Below are 21,716 nucleotides of genomic sequence, written 5' to 3' on the forward strand. Positions count from 1 at the left end.
AGTATTGTTACTCAGCTTTTATTAGTATTGTTACTCAGCATAATTATATGAATTACCTGGACACAGGCATTTTAGGACAGTATCTGGCATAAGATGAGTTACTGTATAACTGTTAGCTTTTATTAGTATTATTACTCAGGATAAAGAGTCCCTACAAAGGAGACCAAGAGCAAAGGGCTGATGTTAGGAGATAAAATTCCTGTCGTTCTGGCTATATGATTAGGCACAATTTGTTTGCATTTGCAAAACAAAATGGGAAACATGAAAGGGAGAGCTAATGCTATTAGATCTGTGTTTGGAACTATAGAAAAAAGAATGGGAAAATCTTGAGTTACCTCTAGTTTTGAGGTCAACTGTGTTTCATTTATATTGCAGATGGGCAGAAAAAGCAGTGGTTAATAGGCCTAGGGCTTTGCAAAGAGTCAAATGGTTCTACATTGTATATGCAAGAAATCGTTTTTGGTGACTTATATACATAGAAGGTTTGATCTAGAAGTTGGCACATAAATTGAGAAATTAGGGCAAGAATTAAAAATACAGTAAACAAAGATACAGTACCCACCCCACCCTGCAATAAGATTTGTTCTTCCCTATTATATTTTGTAGTTTGATGCCATGTAATCTATCAGAATTTTATTAATTCCACTTACACAAGCAGCCATCTGGACCTTCTCTCAAGACCAGACTAGTATACAACTGAAGTGATTGATGGGCTCTGGAATTGATTAGTTGTTCTGTGAGACAAATGAAGTGTTTTGGCAGAATATACCAGAGGTCACTGCTTGTGGTCAGACACAAAGCCTGTAAAATTTCAAAGAAATGCTTTCATCATTGACTTATAAAGTTTCAATTTTTAAACAATAATGGATTTTGAAAATATTTTAGAAATGCCTTTTCATTGGCTTCCCTCTAGTCATGATTATAAAATGGAAGAATATAAGTATAAAAGAACTAGAATGAAAGTGATTGTTTTATCCTTTAATTTTGTATTCTTGGGGAAAATATGAACTAGAATGAAGGCATAAAAGCCTCTTACTTACATATAAATTGTACTCTAAAATTTTCCTGAAAAGGAGTGTGATTGGAGAAAAAACTGCAACATACATTGTTTTATTGTAAATGATTTATAAAATCAGATGATAAAAAATTCCATTTAGTCTTTTATTCAAAGCTTCACGTTGTTAGATAGCAACTTGTTTTTAACAAATCTATTTAAAGACTCTGAAGCTTCAAGAGTATGTGTTATACTTATTTGTGTTTAAAAATGGAATATTTGGATTTTTATGCTTATTAACAGGTTAAGTCATTCTGGGACATCCCTGTTCCAGTGACACCACTGTCCATAGCTTCCTTCCATCTGTTCGGATGATGGTAGTGTAATATTTCCCTATTTCACTATGTTGTCTGTGATCAACATTGTGTTAACATTTTGGTGATAGGTGATAAATTGGATGACATATGTCTTGTTATATTCTGGTTATTCTTTGAGGACTACACAAGTGTGTATAGGCAAGTGGGCAACTCCCCCTTGAGAATCTGACTGCTCAGAATGAACTTGAGTTATGGATTTATTCAGCCTGTAAAACCTCAGCTGGCATAAATAATTGAGAAAGCAAAGGTTTGTCTGTGGTGCATACCTCAGGGACTCATGGCTCCTTTCCTCCTCTCTACCTCCCTTTCTTATGAAAATGATCCCAGTTGCACTCCTAGATAATAACACACCAAGCAATTAAAAGCCATGGGTGGCTGGAGAGAGGAGAAAAGGTTTAGTTAATGAGCTTTTCCTTTTTCAGTGCCCATGAGAGCTTTAGGAATGACAAGGCGATTAAAGCGAAGAGATAATTATAGATTATGTGAAAATGGGTCCCTTGGGACCAGTGGGTCTTGACATAAACAGTAACTGTTGTAAGAGTCTCCTGGCTCTCATATTCACCCTTTTCTAGCGTGCTTCATTTAGCTCCTGTGTGCTCAGTGTCATGATGCTAACCAAGCATATAGGCAAATCCAGCCCTTTCTGAACAAGGGTCATTCATCAACTAAAATCATTATCTTTTCTTCCTCTCTCCTTTGCGTCTTCCTTTTTTTCATCCTTCTCTTCCTTTTCCCCACTTTCTTCTCACTTTGCTATTCATCCATTCTAATCTTTTCTTTCTCTTTTTACCATATCCTTGTCTGTATGTAGTACCTGTAAATGCTGGGCACTTAGACTTGTTTACAGAGTTTGCTGTGTGTGCACATATAAAGATACATATAGTTATGGGTATACTATATCCATTACAGTGATAAGAGGTGGTGTATATATATTGCAAATAATAATAATACAAACTGGCATTTCATTAATGCCAGTTTTCCCCTTAACCCCTTGTTCATTCTGCTCCAACTACATTGGCTCATTTTTACTTCCTTGAAGGTCTAGTTAATATTTGTTAGATTGATTGACAGTGTTAATGTAAGGGTATGAGAAATGACCCCCCAGCTTACAACATATGCTAAATTCTTAAGATAATGAGCACTAACATTTATTGACTACTTATTATGTACTAGTAGCCACACTTAGTTATACATGTTATTTCACTTAATCTTTAGAATGATCCTATTAAATATAGATGTTATTAATATCCCTATTACACAGATGAGGAAACTGAGATTCAGAGAGGTTAGGTTACTTGCCGAAGGTTACATGGTTAGTAACAATGCTCTTAATTATTATGCTATACTGGCTCCTGAAATGTTTGAGGACTCATTATAATTTCTAATTAATGAAATTGAATTTGATAGTTTTTACTATTTAATATAGTGAATATCTTCAGTTAAAATTTTAAATTAAATCCCCTTTTCATTTAATGTTTTAAAAAATGTACTTTATTGGTAAAATTAGAGACTCTAGTCTTCCATTTATCAATATACTGATGATGATATTTCCTTTGGATTAATTGTCTTATTGATTTTAGACTTACCTTAATGGTTGAGAATGTAACTCAGCTTTGTAGAGCCTTTTAGCAAAGGGGGTCTGTAGATTTTTCTGATATGACCACTAATTTTCTGGGGATTGATCAGAACTGAATTATATTTTTTCTTACAGGCATTTCAATCAACTTTGTTTAGAGTTAAGCAGGTTTTAAGAGGTGAAAATGCATTTTTAGTAACCAGTGTCTTTATAAATCATGGTTAAGTAAGTTTTCCATTACAACTAATTATCTACAAGAAGTATCTGAGACATTGATTTTTCCTTTGTCAATACTTTCTTGAAATAATGTGAGAAAAATATGTAAAAATGTAAGTGGTTTTATTTGATGGGACCCATATCAACATAAATGATATAATAAACAGAACCTTTAATTTGAGTGCTTTAATAATTTTCTGGTCCTAGAGCTAAGTACACTGCAAATATAATTCAATCTGAAAATAAGAAGATGTTGCCAGTACCACAAAATGAAAAGGGGGAAAACTAGCTGGTTGTTTTCTATAACGGTCTGAAAACAATTTCAGATAGAACAGAACTGTGAGTGCAAGGATTGTGATTCAGTACAGTTGATCCTTGAACAACATGAGTTTGAACTGCATGGGTCCACTTACATGGTAGATTTTTTTCAATAAGTATATTGGAAAATTTGGGTGATATTTGCAACAATTTGGAAAAAACTCACAGATGATACCCTAGAAATATAAAAAAAATTAAGAAAAAGACATGAAAGCATAAAATATATATAGATACTAGTCTAGCTTATCATTTACTATACAATATATACAAATCCATTATAAAAATATAAAATTTATCAAGCTTGCACAAACACTTGCAGACTGTACATTTGCAGTTGAGAGAAATATAAATAAATGTAAAGATGCAGTATTAAATCCTAACTGCATACATTTTTTTTTCAAGCTATTATGGGAGTACACACATTTTGGTTACATGTTATGGCTTTGCCTCACCCAAGCCAGGATTAGAGACGTGCCCTTTCCCCATACAATACTCACCACATCTATTAGTTGTGAGTTTACCAATCCCACCCCCCAACCCCCAGTGAATATTAGTACATGTGAGCACCTTAGTGTCGATCAGTTAGTGCCAATTTGATAGCTGAGTACATGTGGTGCTTATTCTTCCATTCTTGTGATACCTCACTTTGGAGGATGGGCTCAAGCTCTATCCAGGATAATATAAAAGGTGGTAGATCACCATTGCTTTTTGTAATTGAGTAGTATTATATTATATACATATACCATGTTTTATTAATCCACTTATGGATTGAACGGCACTGGGTTGTTTCCACATCCTTGCAATAGTGAATTGTACTATAACTGCATAAAATTAACTGTAGTATAATACTGTACTACTGTAATAATTTTGTATCCACTTCCTGTTGCTGTTGTGGTGAGCTCAAGTGTTGCAATTATCCACTTAAAACGCTGTGTAATGCTAATAGTCTCCTTATAAGCAGTTCATCTCTCTAGTAAGTTTCTAGTAAAAAGTGATTTCTTGTGGTTTTTGAGTATTTTTCATTGTGTTTAGAGCAATACAGTAAACCTTGAATAACACCATAGAACCCATACGAAGTGCCACTAGTAATGCTGGAAGAGCTCCCAAGAAGCAGAGAAAAGTCATGACATTATAAGAAAAAGTTGAATTCTTGATATGAATTGTAGATTGAGGTTTGCAGCTATGATTGCCTGCCATTTCAAGACAAATGAATCCAGCTTGACGACCACTGTAAAAAAGGAAAAGGAAATTCATGAAGCCGTCCCTGCACTTATGCCAACAATTGTGAAAACCTTGCATATTTTGCTAAGTACCTTTGTATCTAGTATTGAAAATGCAGCTTTTATGTGGGTGCAGGATTGCTATAGAAAAGGCACACCTATATAACTGTAATATGATTTGAGGAAAAAGCAAAGTCATTATAGATAACTTAAAGCAACAGGAAGGTGAAGTGTCTAAAGCTGGAAAATTTAATGCCAGCAAGGGATGGTTTGATAATTTTAGGAGGTTTGGCTTAAAAAATATCAAGATAACAGGAGAGGCAGGTTTTGCTGACCAAGAGGCAGGAGACATTCTCTGACACCATTAAGAAAATCATTGAGGAGAAAGGTTATCTTCCTGAACAGCTTTTAAATGCAGACAAAAGTGCCATATTCTGGAAAAAATGCCACAAATGACATTTATTATTAAGAATAAAAGGAAGAGAAGTGAGCACCAAGTTTTAAGGCAGGAAAGGGATAGGCTAACTCTACTGTTCTGTGCGAAAGCTGCTAACCCCTGAGCCTTGAAGGAAAAGATAAACACCACCTATCTGCCAGTCTTTTGGTTGTATAACAAGAAGGCCTGGACAGTAAGAACCATTTCTCTGGATTGATTCCATTGATACTTTGTCCCTGAAGTCAGGAAGTACCTTGCCAGTAAGGGACTGCTTTTTTTAAAGTTCTTTTGGTATTTGGACACTGCTGCTAGCCACCCAGAACCCCATGAGTTCAACACCAAAGGTATCAAAGCAGTCTACTTACCCTAAACAAACAATGTCTCTAATTCAGCCTCTAGACCAGAGAGGGTCATAAAGACCTTTAAGGCTCATTACGCATGGTATTCTATGGAAAGGATTGGTAATGCTATGGAAGAGAACCCTAATAGAACATCAAGAAAATCTGGAAGGATCAATTAAAGATGCCATGGTAGTTATAGAAAAATTCATGAAAGCCATCAAGCCTGAAACAAAAAACTCCTGCTGAAGAAAACTGCGTCCAGGTTTTGTTCATGACTTCACAGGATTTTATGACAGAGCCAATCAAGGAAACCCTGAAAGAGATTGTGGATATGGCAAAAAAAAAAAAAAAAGGTGGGAATTTGTGAAGGGTTTTAAGATATGGATCTTGGGAAATTCAAGAGCTAATAGACACCAAACCAGAGGAATAAACAGAAGATGACTTGAGTACTTCCGAACCAATGTCAGACAAGGAGGAAGATGTAGAAGGAGCAGTGCCAGAAAACAAATTGACCTCAGACAGTCTGGCAGAAGGGTTCTGTTTATTCAAGACTGCTTTTGACTTTTTTTATTAATACCATATGGACCCTTCTATGATATGGGCAATAAAATGAAAGCAAATGGTAGGAGATAAATTGGTACTGTATAGAAACATTTTTAGAGAAATGAAAAAGCAAAAAAGACAAATTACAATGTATTTTCCATAAAGTTACATGGAGTGCACCTACCTCTCTGCCTTCCCCTCCTCCACTTCTTCTGCCTCTGCCAGCCCTGACAGCAAGATCAACCCCTCCTCTTCTTCTTCCTCCTTAGCCTACTAAACATGATGATGATGAGGATGAAGACCTTTATGATGAATCCACTTCCACTTAATGAATAATCAATATATTTTTCCTTATGATTTTTCTTAACATTTTTTCCTCTAACTTTATTGTAGAATATGGTATATAAAACATATAACATACCAAGTAGGTGTTAGCTGACTATGTTATTGGGAAGATTTCAAGTCAGCAGTAGCTATTAGTAAAGGTTTGGGGGAGTCTAAAGTTATACATGAATTTTTGACTGGGGGAGCAGTGGTCAGTACCCCTAAATCTCCTCCCTCCTGTATTGGTTAAGGGTCAACTGTATAGGCATTCCTTCACAAGTCCATTTTGCGCTGTATTTTTTTTTTTCTTTTTTTGAGACAGAGTCTCACTCTGTCAACCCAGCTAGAGTGCAGTGATATCATCATAGCTCACCACAACCTCACTTAGACTCAAGTGATCCTTCTGCCTTAGCCTCCCAAGCAACTGGAACTAGAAGTTTGTGCCACCATGCCTGACTAAGTTTTCTATTTTTTGTAGAGATGGGGGTCTCACTTTTGCTCAGGCTGGTCTCAAACTCCTGACCTCAAGTGATCCTCCTTGCTTTGGCCACTCAGAATGCTACAATTACAGGTGTGAGCTACTGTGCCCGGCTGACACTGTGTATTTTGAACCTACCTTATTACTTCTTTGACTCCAAGGCGCTATTTGATTTAAGAACGTCATTATTTAAATACCAGTATGAAAAAAATGCTATCCATTAATTATAATATGCTGTGGATTATAAGATCCATAAGAGGTGTTAAAATATGAACAAAATTGTGTTTTAGAATCAGTGAACTATGACAAGTTAGTAAGTAGTTTCCAAATACCTATTCAGGATTTCCAGAATTATTTTAAGAACAATGCAACAAATAAAACACTTTAAGTGCTTCAAGCTGGATGCTAGATTTCTTAAACATGGTTAATGTGCAATTAGCCTCTTCCAGGGCTTATGAATAAGGTATTTTAGAAAGGAGGTACTATTTGCAAGATTTTACTTGAGGATCATAGTATAAACTCTCATTTGTGATTGTTGATAAGATTTAAAAATTTTTATTTTTAATTATGGGCACATAATAGTTGCATATATTTATGGGGTACATATGTTTTGATATAGACATGCAATGTATAATAACCAAATTAGAGTAATTAGGGTAGCCATCACTTCAAGCTTTTATCATTTCTTTGTGTTAGGAACATTTCAATTCCACTCTTTTAGTTCTTTTAAAGTATACAATAACTTATAGTTGACTATAGTCACTCTGTTGTGCTATCAAATAGTGTTCTTTCTATCTAATGGTATTTTGCACCCATTAACCTTCCCCACTTTATCTCCCCTTCCTACTCACCTTTTCCAGCCTGTAGTAACATTCTACTCAACCTATCTCCATGAGATCAATTGTTTTAATTTGAATGAGAACATGAAATTTGTCTTTCTGTGCTTGGCTTATTTCACTTAATACAATGTTCTCCAGTTCCATCCATGTTGCAAGTGGCAGTTCATTGCTTTTTTTATGGCCGAATAATTGTATTTGTGTGTGTGTGTGTGTGTGTATCACATTTTGTTACTCATTTTTCCACTGATGAACACTTAGGTTGATTCCAAATCCTGGCTATTGGGAATAGTGCTGAAATAAACATGAGAATATAGATATCTTTTCAATATACTAATTTCCTTTCTTTTAAATACATACCTAGCAGTGGGATTGCTGGGTCATATGATAGTTCTATTTTTAGTTTTTTGAGGAACCTCCATATTGTTCTCCATAGTGGTTGCACTAATTTATATTCCTTCCAATAGTGTATAAGTGTTCCCCTTTCCCCACATCCTCACCAGCATTCATTAGTGCCTGTCTTTTGAATAAACGCCATTTTAACTGGGGCGAGATAATATTTAATTGTAGTTTTGTATTTCTCTGATGACTTGTGATATTGAGCATTTTTTCATATTCTTCTGGGCCATTTGTATATCTCCTTTTGAGAAATGTCTATTCATATCTTTTGTCTATTTTTTAATCAAATTATTTGATTTTTTTATGATTTGCTGGAGTTCCTTATATATTCTAGTTATAAATCCCTTGTCAGATGGGTAGTTTGCAAATATTTTCTCCCATTCCATGGGTTGTTTCTTTATGTCATTGATTTTTTCCTTTGCTATGCAGAAGTTTTTAAGCTTGATGTGATACCATGTGTCCATTTTTGCTTTGGTTGTCTGCACTTTTGAGGTATTACTCAACAAATCATCGCCCAGACCAATGTCCTGGAGCATTTCCCCAGTGTGATAAGATTGACATGCAGAAACAGTGTTCTTCAAGGTAAAATTAACATCTAAAATTTAAATTAGATATTAATTAGAAGTGGGGATTTTCAATGTGCTAAATATGGCAGCCATGACTATTAAATCCTTGAGTTAGGAGTTGACTTTACCTGTTTTGCTTCTCCCAGTAAGTCTTAAACTTTGCTAAAAACCTTTGATTCTTCGGGGTGAGTAGCAGCTGTAATTAAAATTAAAATATACCCATATAATGTTTTTTGTTTGTAAATTAACACATTTTAAACATAGAGGATCTTAATTTCTATGTAGACATTTTATCTCAACTTCTAAAATATTGGTGTTTTCATTATATCAGAGATTACATAAAGATATATAAGATGAAGATTATATATAAAAGATCATATTAAAAAAATCAACATTAGGCTTTGGGCTTTTTATTTGGCATACACAAAATATTGAAGATCATAATCAATTGAGATCAGTGAGATGATAGCATTATTTCCTAACATTATATATGAACAGAATAAAGATCCTTTACCTTTTAGATAGAAAACTTCTAGCTATACATGCAACAAATAAATTAGGAACTTAAATTCCTAAAAAGAAGTAATACTCACCAGCAGTACAACTGAATTTTGGAAGACAGAGTGTGATTCAGGCCTTTATCCTAGAAAGACTAGCTGTAAAGGAACTTCACATGGTGGTTTTTTTTTTTTTTTTTTTTTTTTTTTTTTTTTTTGGTGAATTAACCATTGACCAGAGTCCATTCTTCAACCTTAAAGATCTAGAAAAAAGTCCCATAGATGAGCAGACCCTTAAAGACAGAGTAGCAATAATAAAAATTGACCTGAAACTGAGTTGTAAACTAAAATGCTGGGTCGGTGGTGGTGGTATGTGGCAGTAGTCCCAGCTACTTGAGAGGCTGAGGCAGGAGGATCACTGGAGCCCAGGAGTTGGAGGTTGCAGAGAACTATGATGCCACTGTACAGTAGCTTGGGAGACAGAAAGACCGTGTCTCAAAACAAAACAAAACAAAACAAAAAAGAAAACAACCCCTAAAATGATTATTTACTTACCAAAGGGACTATACTATGCCTTTATAGTGATTGAGTACTGGGTCTCCCCTTTCTGAGTATTGAGGAGCCCAAAAAGACAATAATAGTTGGTTGATCATTTGTGAAAATAAAAATAGAGCCAGGGAAGGTGAATCATTTTGAGGATTGCTTTAGCTGAGGTCCTAATCAGGCCTCATGAACAAACTGTCCCTACCAGAGAAACACCTCAGAATGATTTTTTGCTTCAGATTGTTTATTTTGGTCAGTGTTCAAATTATCTTCACTGGCTGCCTCCCCCCGTGATTCATTGCTAACCATTTTTACTGATGGTAAGTTGTCATTTAGTTTTGTTTGCATTTTTTTAGGTGTGTTAAGATAAGTGTCTGAATCAAGAAGACATTCTTTCACCTCTCATTAGATACTTACTTAGTTTGTTTAAGAGGGCAATCTTATTTTCCTTTACTCCAGGTTTTCAAGGGTGGATAACTATTTCGTTCCCCAATGAACTTGTTCCTTACATTATAAGCCATGTGCCAAGGCTGTTTGTGATCCGTTGTCCTGTTTATCCCTCTAACATTATTTCCCAACACCCTGCCCTGACCCATTGCTTGCAGTTCCCCTGAATACCTCTTTTTGCTCATGCTTTTTCTTCCTATTCTTCTTAATCCTTTGATAACCCAGTGAGGTTATTTGTCAGTTCATCCTTCAAGACTAGGCTGTAATTTCAGTTCTTCTAATACCTTCTTTTACCATCCTTGTTCAGTAGCCCATTACTTGCTTTCGGCCTCTATTTTATAGAATATTGGATTAGAGCAGTGTTATTCAAAAAATCTTTAGTAGTCCCTAAGAAATTTTTGGAAGACTATGTTCCCTGTTATATTTTTAAGTAAACGGATTACTCTTTTATATGTGTCCAGTGGAATCTAAATACTGTAAAGATAATCCATTTTCTAAAATACATGAACATGGTATTATATTACTGGGACAAACTGGGTGAAGGGTATACAAGATCTCTGTATTATTTCATACAACTGCATGTGAATCTTCAGTTATCTCAAAATAAAAGGTTTAGTTAGAATAAATAAGATTCTGCTACTGATTAAAAAGTACATGAACAAGTTCTTTAACAGAAATTTTATATCATTCTTTTTTCTCCCTTTTCCTCACTTTTACATAATTTCATTTTAAAGTAATATGTTTCTGTGAAGTCTTATCACACTGTCATAATTCTCTGCAGCAAAAGTATGTATATAAATTGAAATTTTAAAATAATTAATTTTCTGTGACCTAAAAGTTTAAGCATTAATTTTTTCTTATTTGAGTTATCTTTGTAATTATTTCTATACAGTTTATCAAAACAATATACATTATAAGTTTTGTTAAATAATTAAACATAAGTAAAATTTTATTGAAATGTGTCTCTTAATAAGATGGATGGAGCTTTTAAAAATACTTTAACAGTTGAATATTAATTTTTATTAGAATGAAACAGCATCAAGGCTGTCTTTTATTTGTTTCATCTCTTCTATACTCTAATCTCAATTACAGGAGGCCAACACCCAGTTTTCACCAAAATTGTCCCTTTATTTGGTATCATGGAGGATTTTACATTTGGGGGCAATCCAACCTAGGGTTAATTTTTCCCAAACCTTTCCTAGTATATTAAAGAGGATACTTTTAAGCAAAAAAGTAACAGGTTTAATTAATATTCATTTGCCAAATCTTAGGAAACTCTTTTGGTTACACTTCCTAGAATAATACCATAGTAAGGAGAGAGATGTATGCCTCTCTTTTACAAGCCAGAAGGAGAATGTTTGCACAGAGGGAATATGGGAAAGGAGAATGGTGACATGAAATATGTACCACAAGAGCCTTTCGGGTAGATTAGTGAAGAGTGCATTTATTTAGAAGTTGAGGAGCTGGGAATGTATTCGTTTAAATTCATCCATACTGCTATCCTTTTAAAGGTCTTTGTGTACCATTAGCCCACAGATTCCTTTGTTTGATTTGTTTGTATCTTTGTAGATAATTGGCTTACTTTCTTTGGGTTTTTATTCATCCAGTAAATATTTATTCATTGTGTATTTATTGGAATACTGTGTTTTATACATAATTTCCAGTTACTTGATAAATACATCAATTGAATTAAAATATTTGTTGAATGTACCTGTTAAGTAGATTTCCAAGCTAGTCTCATAAATGTGTTTTTTTAATTCTACAAGGTAAATGAAATAGTAAGTAAATGGACTTTCTGTGTCTTGCCGTGAAACCTATTTGGATTATTTTTATAGGAAAATGTAATCTGTATAGAAAATGGTACAGATAACATTTTTAGGAATACTCAAGGATCTATTCTTCCTGTGACTGGATGAAAAATAATAGTACTTAAACACCATCCCTCTTTTCCATAGGGGTGTGTTCTTATATTTTGAATGAATTTCAAGGAAAACCAGTATTTTTTCCTTTGGGTATATAAATGTATTTTCTGTCAATTTCAGAAAAACGTGGAGTAATCTAAAGAGAGACTTTCTATTTTGTGCTAGGGATAAAGTGGAACATCTTTTAGGGCAGCATTGTGAATGTAAATCATAGAGAATGAATATGATAATTTTTATTCTTAACATTCAACAAAGAGAGGAAGAAAGATAACTGAGTAAAAAATCGTAAGAGAAAGGAAGATAAGTAAGAAGATATGAAAGGACACATTTATTAAGGCTCTACTATATTTCATAATAGCTGGGTTAATTTGCACATGTTATTTCATTTCAGATAAATAGGGATATAGAGGGAAATATTGACTGTGGAAAGCTATATTGAGCTCTTAACAGAGAAATGTAGAGCAAGAAAATTTGATTTTGTTAGGGGGCAAGAAAAGAGATGTGGAACAATGTTGGGCCAGACATTTCTCCATTTTGGCCACTAGGTGGTGACATTGTATAAAGACAGCTTGGTTGTGGCAGATAAGATAGTCAAAATTTGGTGCGGGGTTGGGTAGCTGTATTTAACAACTAAGCCCAAGAGTATTACTTAAATTTTTTTATATTAGTCACTCATCTTTGTAGCACATTTGTGGTGATTTTATTTAACTTCTCTTTTTAGCATCTAATTTAAATTGTATACCCTATCCTGAAGTATTTTATAAATACCTGTGTGCCTACATATTTAGTGATGATAAACTATATATGATAAACAGGTATTTAGATGAATAAATGTCCCCTGCCCTCAAAAAATTCATATACCAAAACAAAATAATAGATGATGCATCTAAGGAACATTAAAAATATATTAAATATTAAGCAAAATAAAAATTTAGATATGTCTGAACTATGTTTATTCTTTTACTGCTTATGGCATAAGTATACATGCACATTTGGAAGTTGGGTTCAGGAAGAGGGACCACTCAGAAGGTCCTTTCATCTATGAATAACTCTTACGTATTACTGGGTATGGGTATGGGTAACCCATATCCCAGGGATCCTCCTACTTTCCTTCCTGTGCCCCACCACCAACTCTCCACTATTTTAAAATTCAAAACAATTGACGAGTAGTGTATTTTTGTTATGACTTAAAATGACAGAGTCCTTTCATGGTTGAAGTTGCTGCCTCTAGATTAGAGGGTTCTCTGTTAATGGATTAGAGGGAAATAGGCCCCTATTTTTCCTAAATTGGAACTCTGAATGCACTCTTTCACAGAAACTGTGTTCTTGATAGTAGTTAAATATAGCTAAAGTGTCATTATATGCAGCCCTAATTTTAAAAATTAGACCTCTCTTTTCTGGGGTTTTGACCTTAGACTTCCCTGTTTCTTTACAGAATAAGTGATCTGTAAAAGTATTTTCTCTTCTGCAAAATAGGACATTTTCAAGTGATCACATATTCCTATTAAACTTGATTTCTTGATAAAAACCTACCTCATTTTCTTCAGCTTGAAGTAGGCTGTTTCTCCTCTGTTGTCTTATAGTATTTCTTAAAGATCCATGTTCTTCCTTATGTTGATAGAGTATAGATTTTTTTCATCCCAACTATACTGTTTACGTGTTGAAGGCAAACTTTCTTGCTTAGCCTTTTATCTGTTATCAACAGAATCTTGCCTAGTGCCTTGCCGGGTAATAGGAGCTCAATTAAATCAGATGCTTATGAAAAGCTTCAGATGGTTGATGCCAAAGTAATGTGCTTTAAGAAATTAGCTATGACTAGAAATAACTTTTTATACAGCATAAAGCATTTAAATTGACTTTTAAAGTGAAAGAACTCCTATGACCAAGTATTTTAATTTCTGATGAATGGATACTGTGGCTTTCCAGGTTATAAAGCACACTAGTTTAATTTAGGGAACTCAAAATACATTCGTATGTACCTGTCCATAAAATTCAGTCCACATATAGGACAGATTCATTGCTAATTGTCTAAATTACTGATCCTTTTGGAAGTCACTGATCCTTTAATTAAAGGTATTCCCCCCTTCTCCCTGTCATATACATACAACACCCAGAAAAATACACATGCATTACAAAGATAGTTCTGTATACTGTTTTAGAGCGCTAATAGGCCTCAAGTTAAGAACTTCTCCTTTAGGTTTTGGAATAGATTGCAACTAACTAGTCAAGAGGCAGCATGATATAATAGAAAAATGTACTACATACAAAGTTAATGGATCTGTTCTAGCTCTTATTTTACCTTTGATAAATGTGGTGCTGTTTGACACCGGTCATTTAACCTCTCATCCTTGCCTTTTTCTTCATCTGTAAAGTGAAGTTGCTGGATTAAAGATTAAATGAATTAGCACTGCAATATGCTTAGAATAGTGCTGAGTACATACAATGCTTTCCAGCTTTTGTTCCCAGTCTTTGATTCTACTATCTTACAAAGGATTTCTGAATTTTGTAATGCTCTCTTTTTTTCTAATGAATTATCTATCCTTTAAGAAAATTTCTTTCTTATATATATGTGTGTGTGTGTGTATATATATATATTTAATTTGAGTAACAATTTATTCTGTTACTCTATAAGACAAATAGTAAGCTAACAACTTTAGTCTTTTCAGAGTTTGGATGTAATATATCTATTGCAAATCCATTACTGTTCTTGTAAAATATTTTTATAAAAACTGGTTCTGTTAATGTCTATATCATCAGCAAACAGGTTGTGTTAAAAATGTGTAACTTTTATGTATTACCCAGTAAGACAAACACCAATTTTTTTTTTCTTAACTCTAGGGAAGAAGACAAAAACATATTTGATTACTGCAGGGAAAACAACATTGACCATATAACCAAAGCCATCAAGTTGAAAAATGTGGATGTGAATATGAAAGATGAAGAGGTATGAAAAATATGCCCTGCTAAATATTTCCTTATGCTCTGTTGTTCTCCCCTAATGCCTTTTTGTAAATAGTAAGCCAATGAACTACAACTCAAAGTACAGTATGGTTAAGAGCGTATCAGAATATCTAAATGAGATGATGTTATCTAGTGAAGATATTTCTGTGTCTATAGCCAACATATTTTTATCTATGTTTTAGAAGTTACTGGCTGAAACTTGTAGGAGTCAAATAATTTCCATTTGTTTATGATAAAGGGAGAGACTGTTAACATAATAAGTGAAATCTATATGTAGTATCAAAATCTCATTTATAAATTGCTTTATACCTTAGATATATTGTTCTTTGCTCAATAAATATATTTATAGAAAACTCTGTCAGAATTTTGGTAAATCCAATAATTTAAATACTGGCCCCCTATTTAAAGGGATCCTATAGTAAATTATTATATAAAATATATTACTTCTTTATGTGTTTTGTGAATAAATCTTTTCACATATTCAGTTTAAACTGTCCCTGAATTATAGTATTAACAAAGAAGCAAAATTTATTAATTCACCTCTAATTATTTTTCTTATTCTTTAATGATGCTGTGAAAGATTATTGAAATGGCCAAACATACTATGATCATATATAACCTTTAGAGTAGATAAATAATCAACATAGAGCTCCCTATGCTGGTTAGCCCTTAATAATATTATCTTACTTTTAGGCAACATCTTTCCTGTGATATCAATGGCATCTGAAATTGAAAATGTAAGACTATAATATTACAGTAAAAGGGGACAGGTAATGCTGTTTGTTCTCACTAAGCAATAAAACAAACAGAGCCAAGAAAAATGTGGCTAGAGAAAAGCAGAAGCCAAATTGTGAAAAAATAATACCAGATCTCCTGATTCCAGTTAGGCTCTTTTTTTTTTTTTTTTAAATTTTTCAGAATCAGAACCCAGGCATACCTCAGAAATATTGCAGGTTCAGTTCCAGACCACTGCAATAAAGCAAGTCACATGAAATTTTTGGTTTCCCAGTGCATATAAATGTTATGTTTACACTATACTATAGTCTATGAGGTGTATAGTAGCATTATGTCTAAAACCAATGTAAATACTTTAGTTAAAAATACTTTATTACAAAACAAATTCTAAAGATCATCTGAGCCTTCAGCAAGTAGTAATCTTTTTGCTGGCGGAAGGTCTTGCCTCTATGTTGATAGCTGCTGACTGACCAGGGTGGTGGTTGCTGAAGGCTGGGATGGTTGTGACAATGTCTTAAAATAAGACAGCAGTGAAGTTTGCCACAATTGACTCTTCCTCTCACGCACAACTTCTCTGTATATGTGATGCCATTTGATGGCATTTTACATACAATAGAACTTCCTTCAAAATTGGAGTCAATCCTCTCAAACCTTGCTGCTGCTTTTCAACTCAGTTTAGGTAATATTCTAAATCTGTTGTTGTAGTTTCAACAATATTCACGGCATTTTCACAGGAGTAGATTCCCTCTCACGAGACCACTTTCTTTTTCGTTTTTAAGAAGTAACTCCTTATCTTTTAAAGTTTTGTCATGAGATTGCAGCAATTTAGTCACATCTTCAGGCTCTACTTCTAGTTCTCTTGCTGTTTCCACCACATCTGCAGTTGTTTTTGCCCACCGAAGTCTTGAATCCCTCAAAGTCATTTATGAAGGCTGGAATCAACTTCTTCCGAACTCCTTTTAATGTTAATATTTTTACCTCCTCCCATGAATCATGAATGTTCTTAATGGCATCTAGAATGGTGGGTCGTTTCCAGAAAGCTTTCCATTTACCTTGCCCACATTCATCAGAGAGATTTAGCCTTACAAAGTGTACTTCTTAAATAATAAGACATGAAAGTCTAACATACTCTATCCCTGGACTGCAGAATGTGTGTTGTGTTAGCAGGCATGAACACAGCATTCATCTTGTATATTTCCGTTAGAGTTCTTGGGTTAGTATTGTCAGTGAGCAGTAATATTTTGAAAACAATCCTTCTTTGAGCAGTAGGTCCCAACAGTAGGCTTAAAATTTCAATAAACCAAGCTTTAAACAGATCTGCTGTCATCCAGGCTTGCTTGCTTCCATTTATAGAACATAGGCAGAGTAGATTTAGTGTAATTCTTAAGGGCCCTAGGATTTTCAGAATGGTAAGCAAACATTGGTTTCAACGTAAAGTCATTAGCCGCATTAGCCCCTAATAAGAGAGTCAGCCTGTCTTTTGAAGCTTTGATGCCAAGCACTGACTTCTCCATAGCTCTGAAATTTCTAGATGGCATCTTTTTCAAATAGAAGACTGTTTCATCTACATTGGAATCTGTTCTTTAGGGTAGCCATCTTCTTCAGTGATCTTAGCTAGGTCTTCTGGATAACTTGCTTCAGCTTCTACATCAGCACTTGCTGCTTTACCTTGTACTTTTTATGATATGGAGATAGCTTCTTTCCTTACACTTCATGAACCACAACCTCTGTTACCTTTAGACTTTTCTTCTGCAGCTTCCTTACCTCTCTTGGCCTTTATAGAATTGAAGAGAGTTAGGACCTTGCTCTAGATTAGGCTTTGGCTTAAGGGAATGTTGTGGCTGGATCTCTCAAACTTTCTCTTATCAGTAATAAGGCTGTTTTGCTTTCTTATCATTCATGTGTTCACTGGCATAGCACTTTTAATTTCCTTCAAGAACTTTTCCTTTGCATTCACAAGTTGGCTATTTGGCACAAGAGACCTACTTTCAGCCTATTTCAGTTTTCAACATGTCTTCCTCACTAAGCTTAATCATTTCTAGCTTTTGATTGAAAGTGAAAGATGTGGGACTCTTCTTTCTCTTGAAACTAAGTTTCACTTGAAACTTAGAAGCCATTGTAGGGTTATTAATTGGCCTAATTTTTTTATATTATTGTCTCTCAAGGAATATGGAGTCCTGAAAGGGATGGGGGAATTGCCAGTTGGTGGAGCAGTCAGAACACATAAAACATTTGTTGATCAAGTTTGCTGTCTTCATGGGTGTGGTTTGCAGCACCCCAAAACAGTTACAGTAATAACATCAAAGATCACTGATCACAGATAGAATAATAATAAAAGAGTTTGAAATATTGAGAGAATTACCCCAATGTGCTGCAGAGACATGAAGCGAGCACATCCTGTATGAAAAATGGCACTGATAGACTTGCTTGATGCAGTTTTGCCACAGGCCTTCAATTGTGAAAACTGCAGTGTCTGTGAAATGCAGTAAAGCAGAGTGCAATAAAATGAAGTATGCCTGTACATGCTTCTTTTAGTAGATAAGACATGATTGCTTCCCTTTATTGTTGTTTTTTATTTTTGTGCTTATAAATTAAGATTTTTATAAAATTCATACATGTGGATTGTTTTTAACAATCATACTATTAGTCTCATTACCAAAAACAAAAACAAAAAAACAACCCAGCAACTCTCTTACCTGCATCCTTCTCACATTTTGTGCTAGCTCCCTTGAGTCAAACTCTTGCAATTTTTTTAGTTGTTTCTTTTGCAACTTACCTACATATAATTCTAAATAATATATTTCTATCTCTTGTTTTTCAACTTCAGACATTATTGATTTCCTTCTATGTTGTATTAGGGTTGGACTGTTTCACTTGTCATCACCCTGCTGTTCCTCCTAATATAGTTATATTGCAACTTTTAATTTCAGCTTTATGATTGAATTTCTGTTGAATCAATCTCTACATTATTATGACTATATAAATATTGTTCATTGCTTAGTTATGGATTATACTATGTGTATCAGTCAGCTTTTGCTGTAGCACAAACAATCCCTAAATTTCAGTGGCTTGTGGCTACAAACATTTATTTCTTACTTATATCACCATCTCATTAGAGTAACACCATCTCATATATATATTCTGATATGCCCTTTGTTTCTTGCTTTGTGTTTATCTATCTGATATTTTTAAAAGGTTTTGAATCAGTTGAGTTACTCAATAAATTTTAGCTATTGATTATTTTTAACAGTATGAATGAAGAATGATAATATAGTGAAGAAATGGATGAGGAAGCTGGTTACCTTTTCAAGGCCACAGTTTTTTCAATGGAAAGTATCTTTTATGTGCTATATGATCCCTATTAATGTTTCTGTCTTTCAAGTAATACTTTATACAGTGTGCATTATAGTTTACCGAATACTTTCACTTATTACCATATTATCTTTACAACAGTCCTCTAACCATCACCTTAGTAGATGTTATCCTCATTTTATAGACAGGAACTAAAGTTCAAAAGTACAATTACTTGCTCAAATGCATACAACTTGTAAGTAGAAATCAGGTCTGGGAGAGCATTCTTCCAACCACTGGATTTTAGAAGGATAATTAAAAAAAAAAAAAAAGAAAAAGGAGGAGGTGAAGGAGGAAGAGAGCAATATTCAGTTGGCCCTCCTGTGTTATGCTCTGATTTACAACGATTTCTTTTATAAAATAGTTCTAAACATCAAATCTACATGTGACCTCTGCAAAGATCATTGGACAGACAGCAGTGGAATAAGTGCCTAGAACACAAATAGCTTGCACAAAATACGACATTTCTTTGTAAAAATAAAAGGAAAACTTGCAAAATGTATTGCTTCTACTGTTTGGTTACTTTAATGTAGTACTGCTTCCCAGCCCTTCCAGTTTGTTACCCATGCAGCTACCTTTACCCCCAGCCTGCCAGAACATTGTATTTCCATGAACAGATGAAGTGCTTACACATTCATAGACTGAGACGCCAAGAATTCAGTTGGGTTCTCTCATTGCTCCAAGCAGATTTCTGCCCTCTCAGCCATAACGTCTCAGGCTGGGCTTTGAATACTGATGGCAAGCCCTTTTATTATTAATCAGGGATTTGTATGAATTAATTTAAGAACATAAGGGAGATGGGAGCTTAAAATCCAAATCAAACTTAACATCCTAAGTAAAATAAATAGTAGGCTTCATGACTTTTAAAGCTCTAGCAAATAAAACAACTTACTAAGCCTAGATGATAGACTAAAAGTATATGACCTCAAAAATAAGTTTCTAGCAAAATACTTTTAACCCCTCATCAGTAAAAAAGACATTTCCTTTTTTTTTTTTTTTTTTTTAAAGAAACAGGGTCTCACTCTGTTGCCCAGGCTAGAGTGCAGAGTGCAGTGGCATTATCATAGTTCACTACAGCCTCAAATTCCCAAAAGTCCTGGTCTCAAGCTATCTTCCTGCCTTAGCCTCCTGACTAGCTGGGACTATAGGTGCACACGACTGTAACAATTATAGTTTTAAAAGAATATCCAGTTCTTTTTTTGTGTTTATCTGATATTTGAACTTGAGATATTTCCCTACTGATTGCCTAGGATTCTTTGGCATGGTATACACTTTTTACTTAAAATGTTCATCCAGCAGGTTCAGCCCAATTTAGTTTGCCCTTAGATGACTAAAATTTATTGGACTTAAAATTTGCCATGAGCACATAAAAAATTTTAATGACAGTCATAAAATGATAAACTACATTTGCACTCCCACACATTGAAATAAACACAATAAATTATTAAATCATTATAAATTTAGGGCCAGGCACAGTGACTCCCGTCTGTAATCCTAGCAATTTGGGGGATTGCTAGAGATCAGGAGTTTGAGACCAGACGGAACAACATAATAAGACCTCTTGTCTATAAAAAATAAAAGAATTAGCTGGGCTTGGTGGCATGCACCTGTAGTCTCAGCTACTCAGGAGGCTGAGCCAAGAGAATCATATGAGCCTAGGAGTTTGATGTTGCAGTGAGCTATGATTGTATCACTGCACTCTAGCCTGGGCAACAGAGTGAGGCCTTGTCTCAAAAAAAAATTATTATAAATTTGTAATTTGTAAATTATTATATTATCTGAAATGTATATATTTGGATCTAGGGATTATATTAATAGTATATGAACAAATATATATGAAATGCTTTTGAAATAAAATTTAATTATATTTTATAATGAAGTTATTATACATAATTAAAGTTCCTTATATATATCTTTTATTCATTTATGTTGTGATTACTACAGGTTGAATATCCCTGATCTAAGAATCCAAAATTTGAAAAGCTCCAAAATCTAAAACTTTTTAGTGCTGATGTGACACTCAAAGGAAATGCTCATTGGAGCATTTTGGTTTCAGATTTTTGGATTAGGGATGCTTAACCAGTATATATATATATATATATATATATATATATATATATATATATATATATATATATAATGTAAATATTCCAAAATCAAAAACAATTGAGAATCCAAAGGACTTCTGATCCTTAGCATTTGGAATAACAGAGACTCAACCTGTACTAAAATAGTAACGGATATATTTCTAATTAGAGAAAATTACCTGCTATTTCCTACTGTGCTATAGTAGTTAGGACATTGTTTATATTTCACATAATAGAAAAAAGTTTTATAATTATACTTACTATTCAGGGAGCTATCTATAGATTAGATTTTTCAAGGTACAAATTGGTACCTTGGTGTTATGTGTACTTATTTTTTATTTGAATTACAACTTTTATTATATTTTTAATCTCATTTGTGAAATGTTTAGAAATTGAGGTAGATGATATAAAGAGAAAAATTAAAGACAAAGTCTTTAAGGCTATTTCTTTTTTTAAATGATGCTTCAGTTTTTGTCTTTGAGTAATATTAATACAGCTCTTAATGCATGCCAAACATTTATGGTTCTTTTAAGAAAATATATTTTAAGA

General features: G+C 33.8%; 1 protein-coding gene across 2 annotated transcripts in view; it reads left to right on the top strand.

Moving 5' to 3' along the window:
- The window catches only part of ACBD6 (acyl-CoA binding domain containing 6), a 148,849-nt gene that overhangs the window by 47,704 nt on the left and 79,429 nt on the right, over window positions 1-21,716 (top strand). For both annotated transcript variants that reach the window (XM_075997043.1, XM_012791616.2), the window contains exon 5: window positions 14,872-14,977. In XM_075997043.1, the coding sequence (XP_075853158.1) occupies window positions 14,872-14,977 (106 nt within the window). The remainder of the gene's footprint in view (window positions 1-14,871; window positions 14,978-21,716) is intronic.

This window comes from Microcebus murinus, chromosome 23, assembly GCF_040939455.1.
Source record: "Microcebus murinus isolate Inina chromosome 23, M.murinus_Inina_mat1.0, whole genome shotgun sequence".
NCBI classification, from domain to species: Eukaryota; Metazoa; Chordata; class Mammalia; order Primates; family Cheirogaleidae; genus Microcebus; species Microcebus murinus.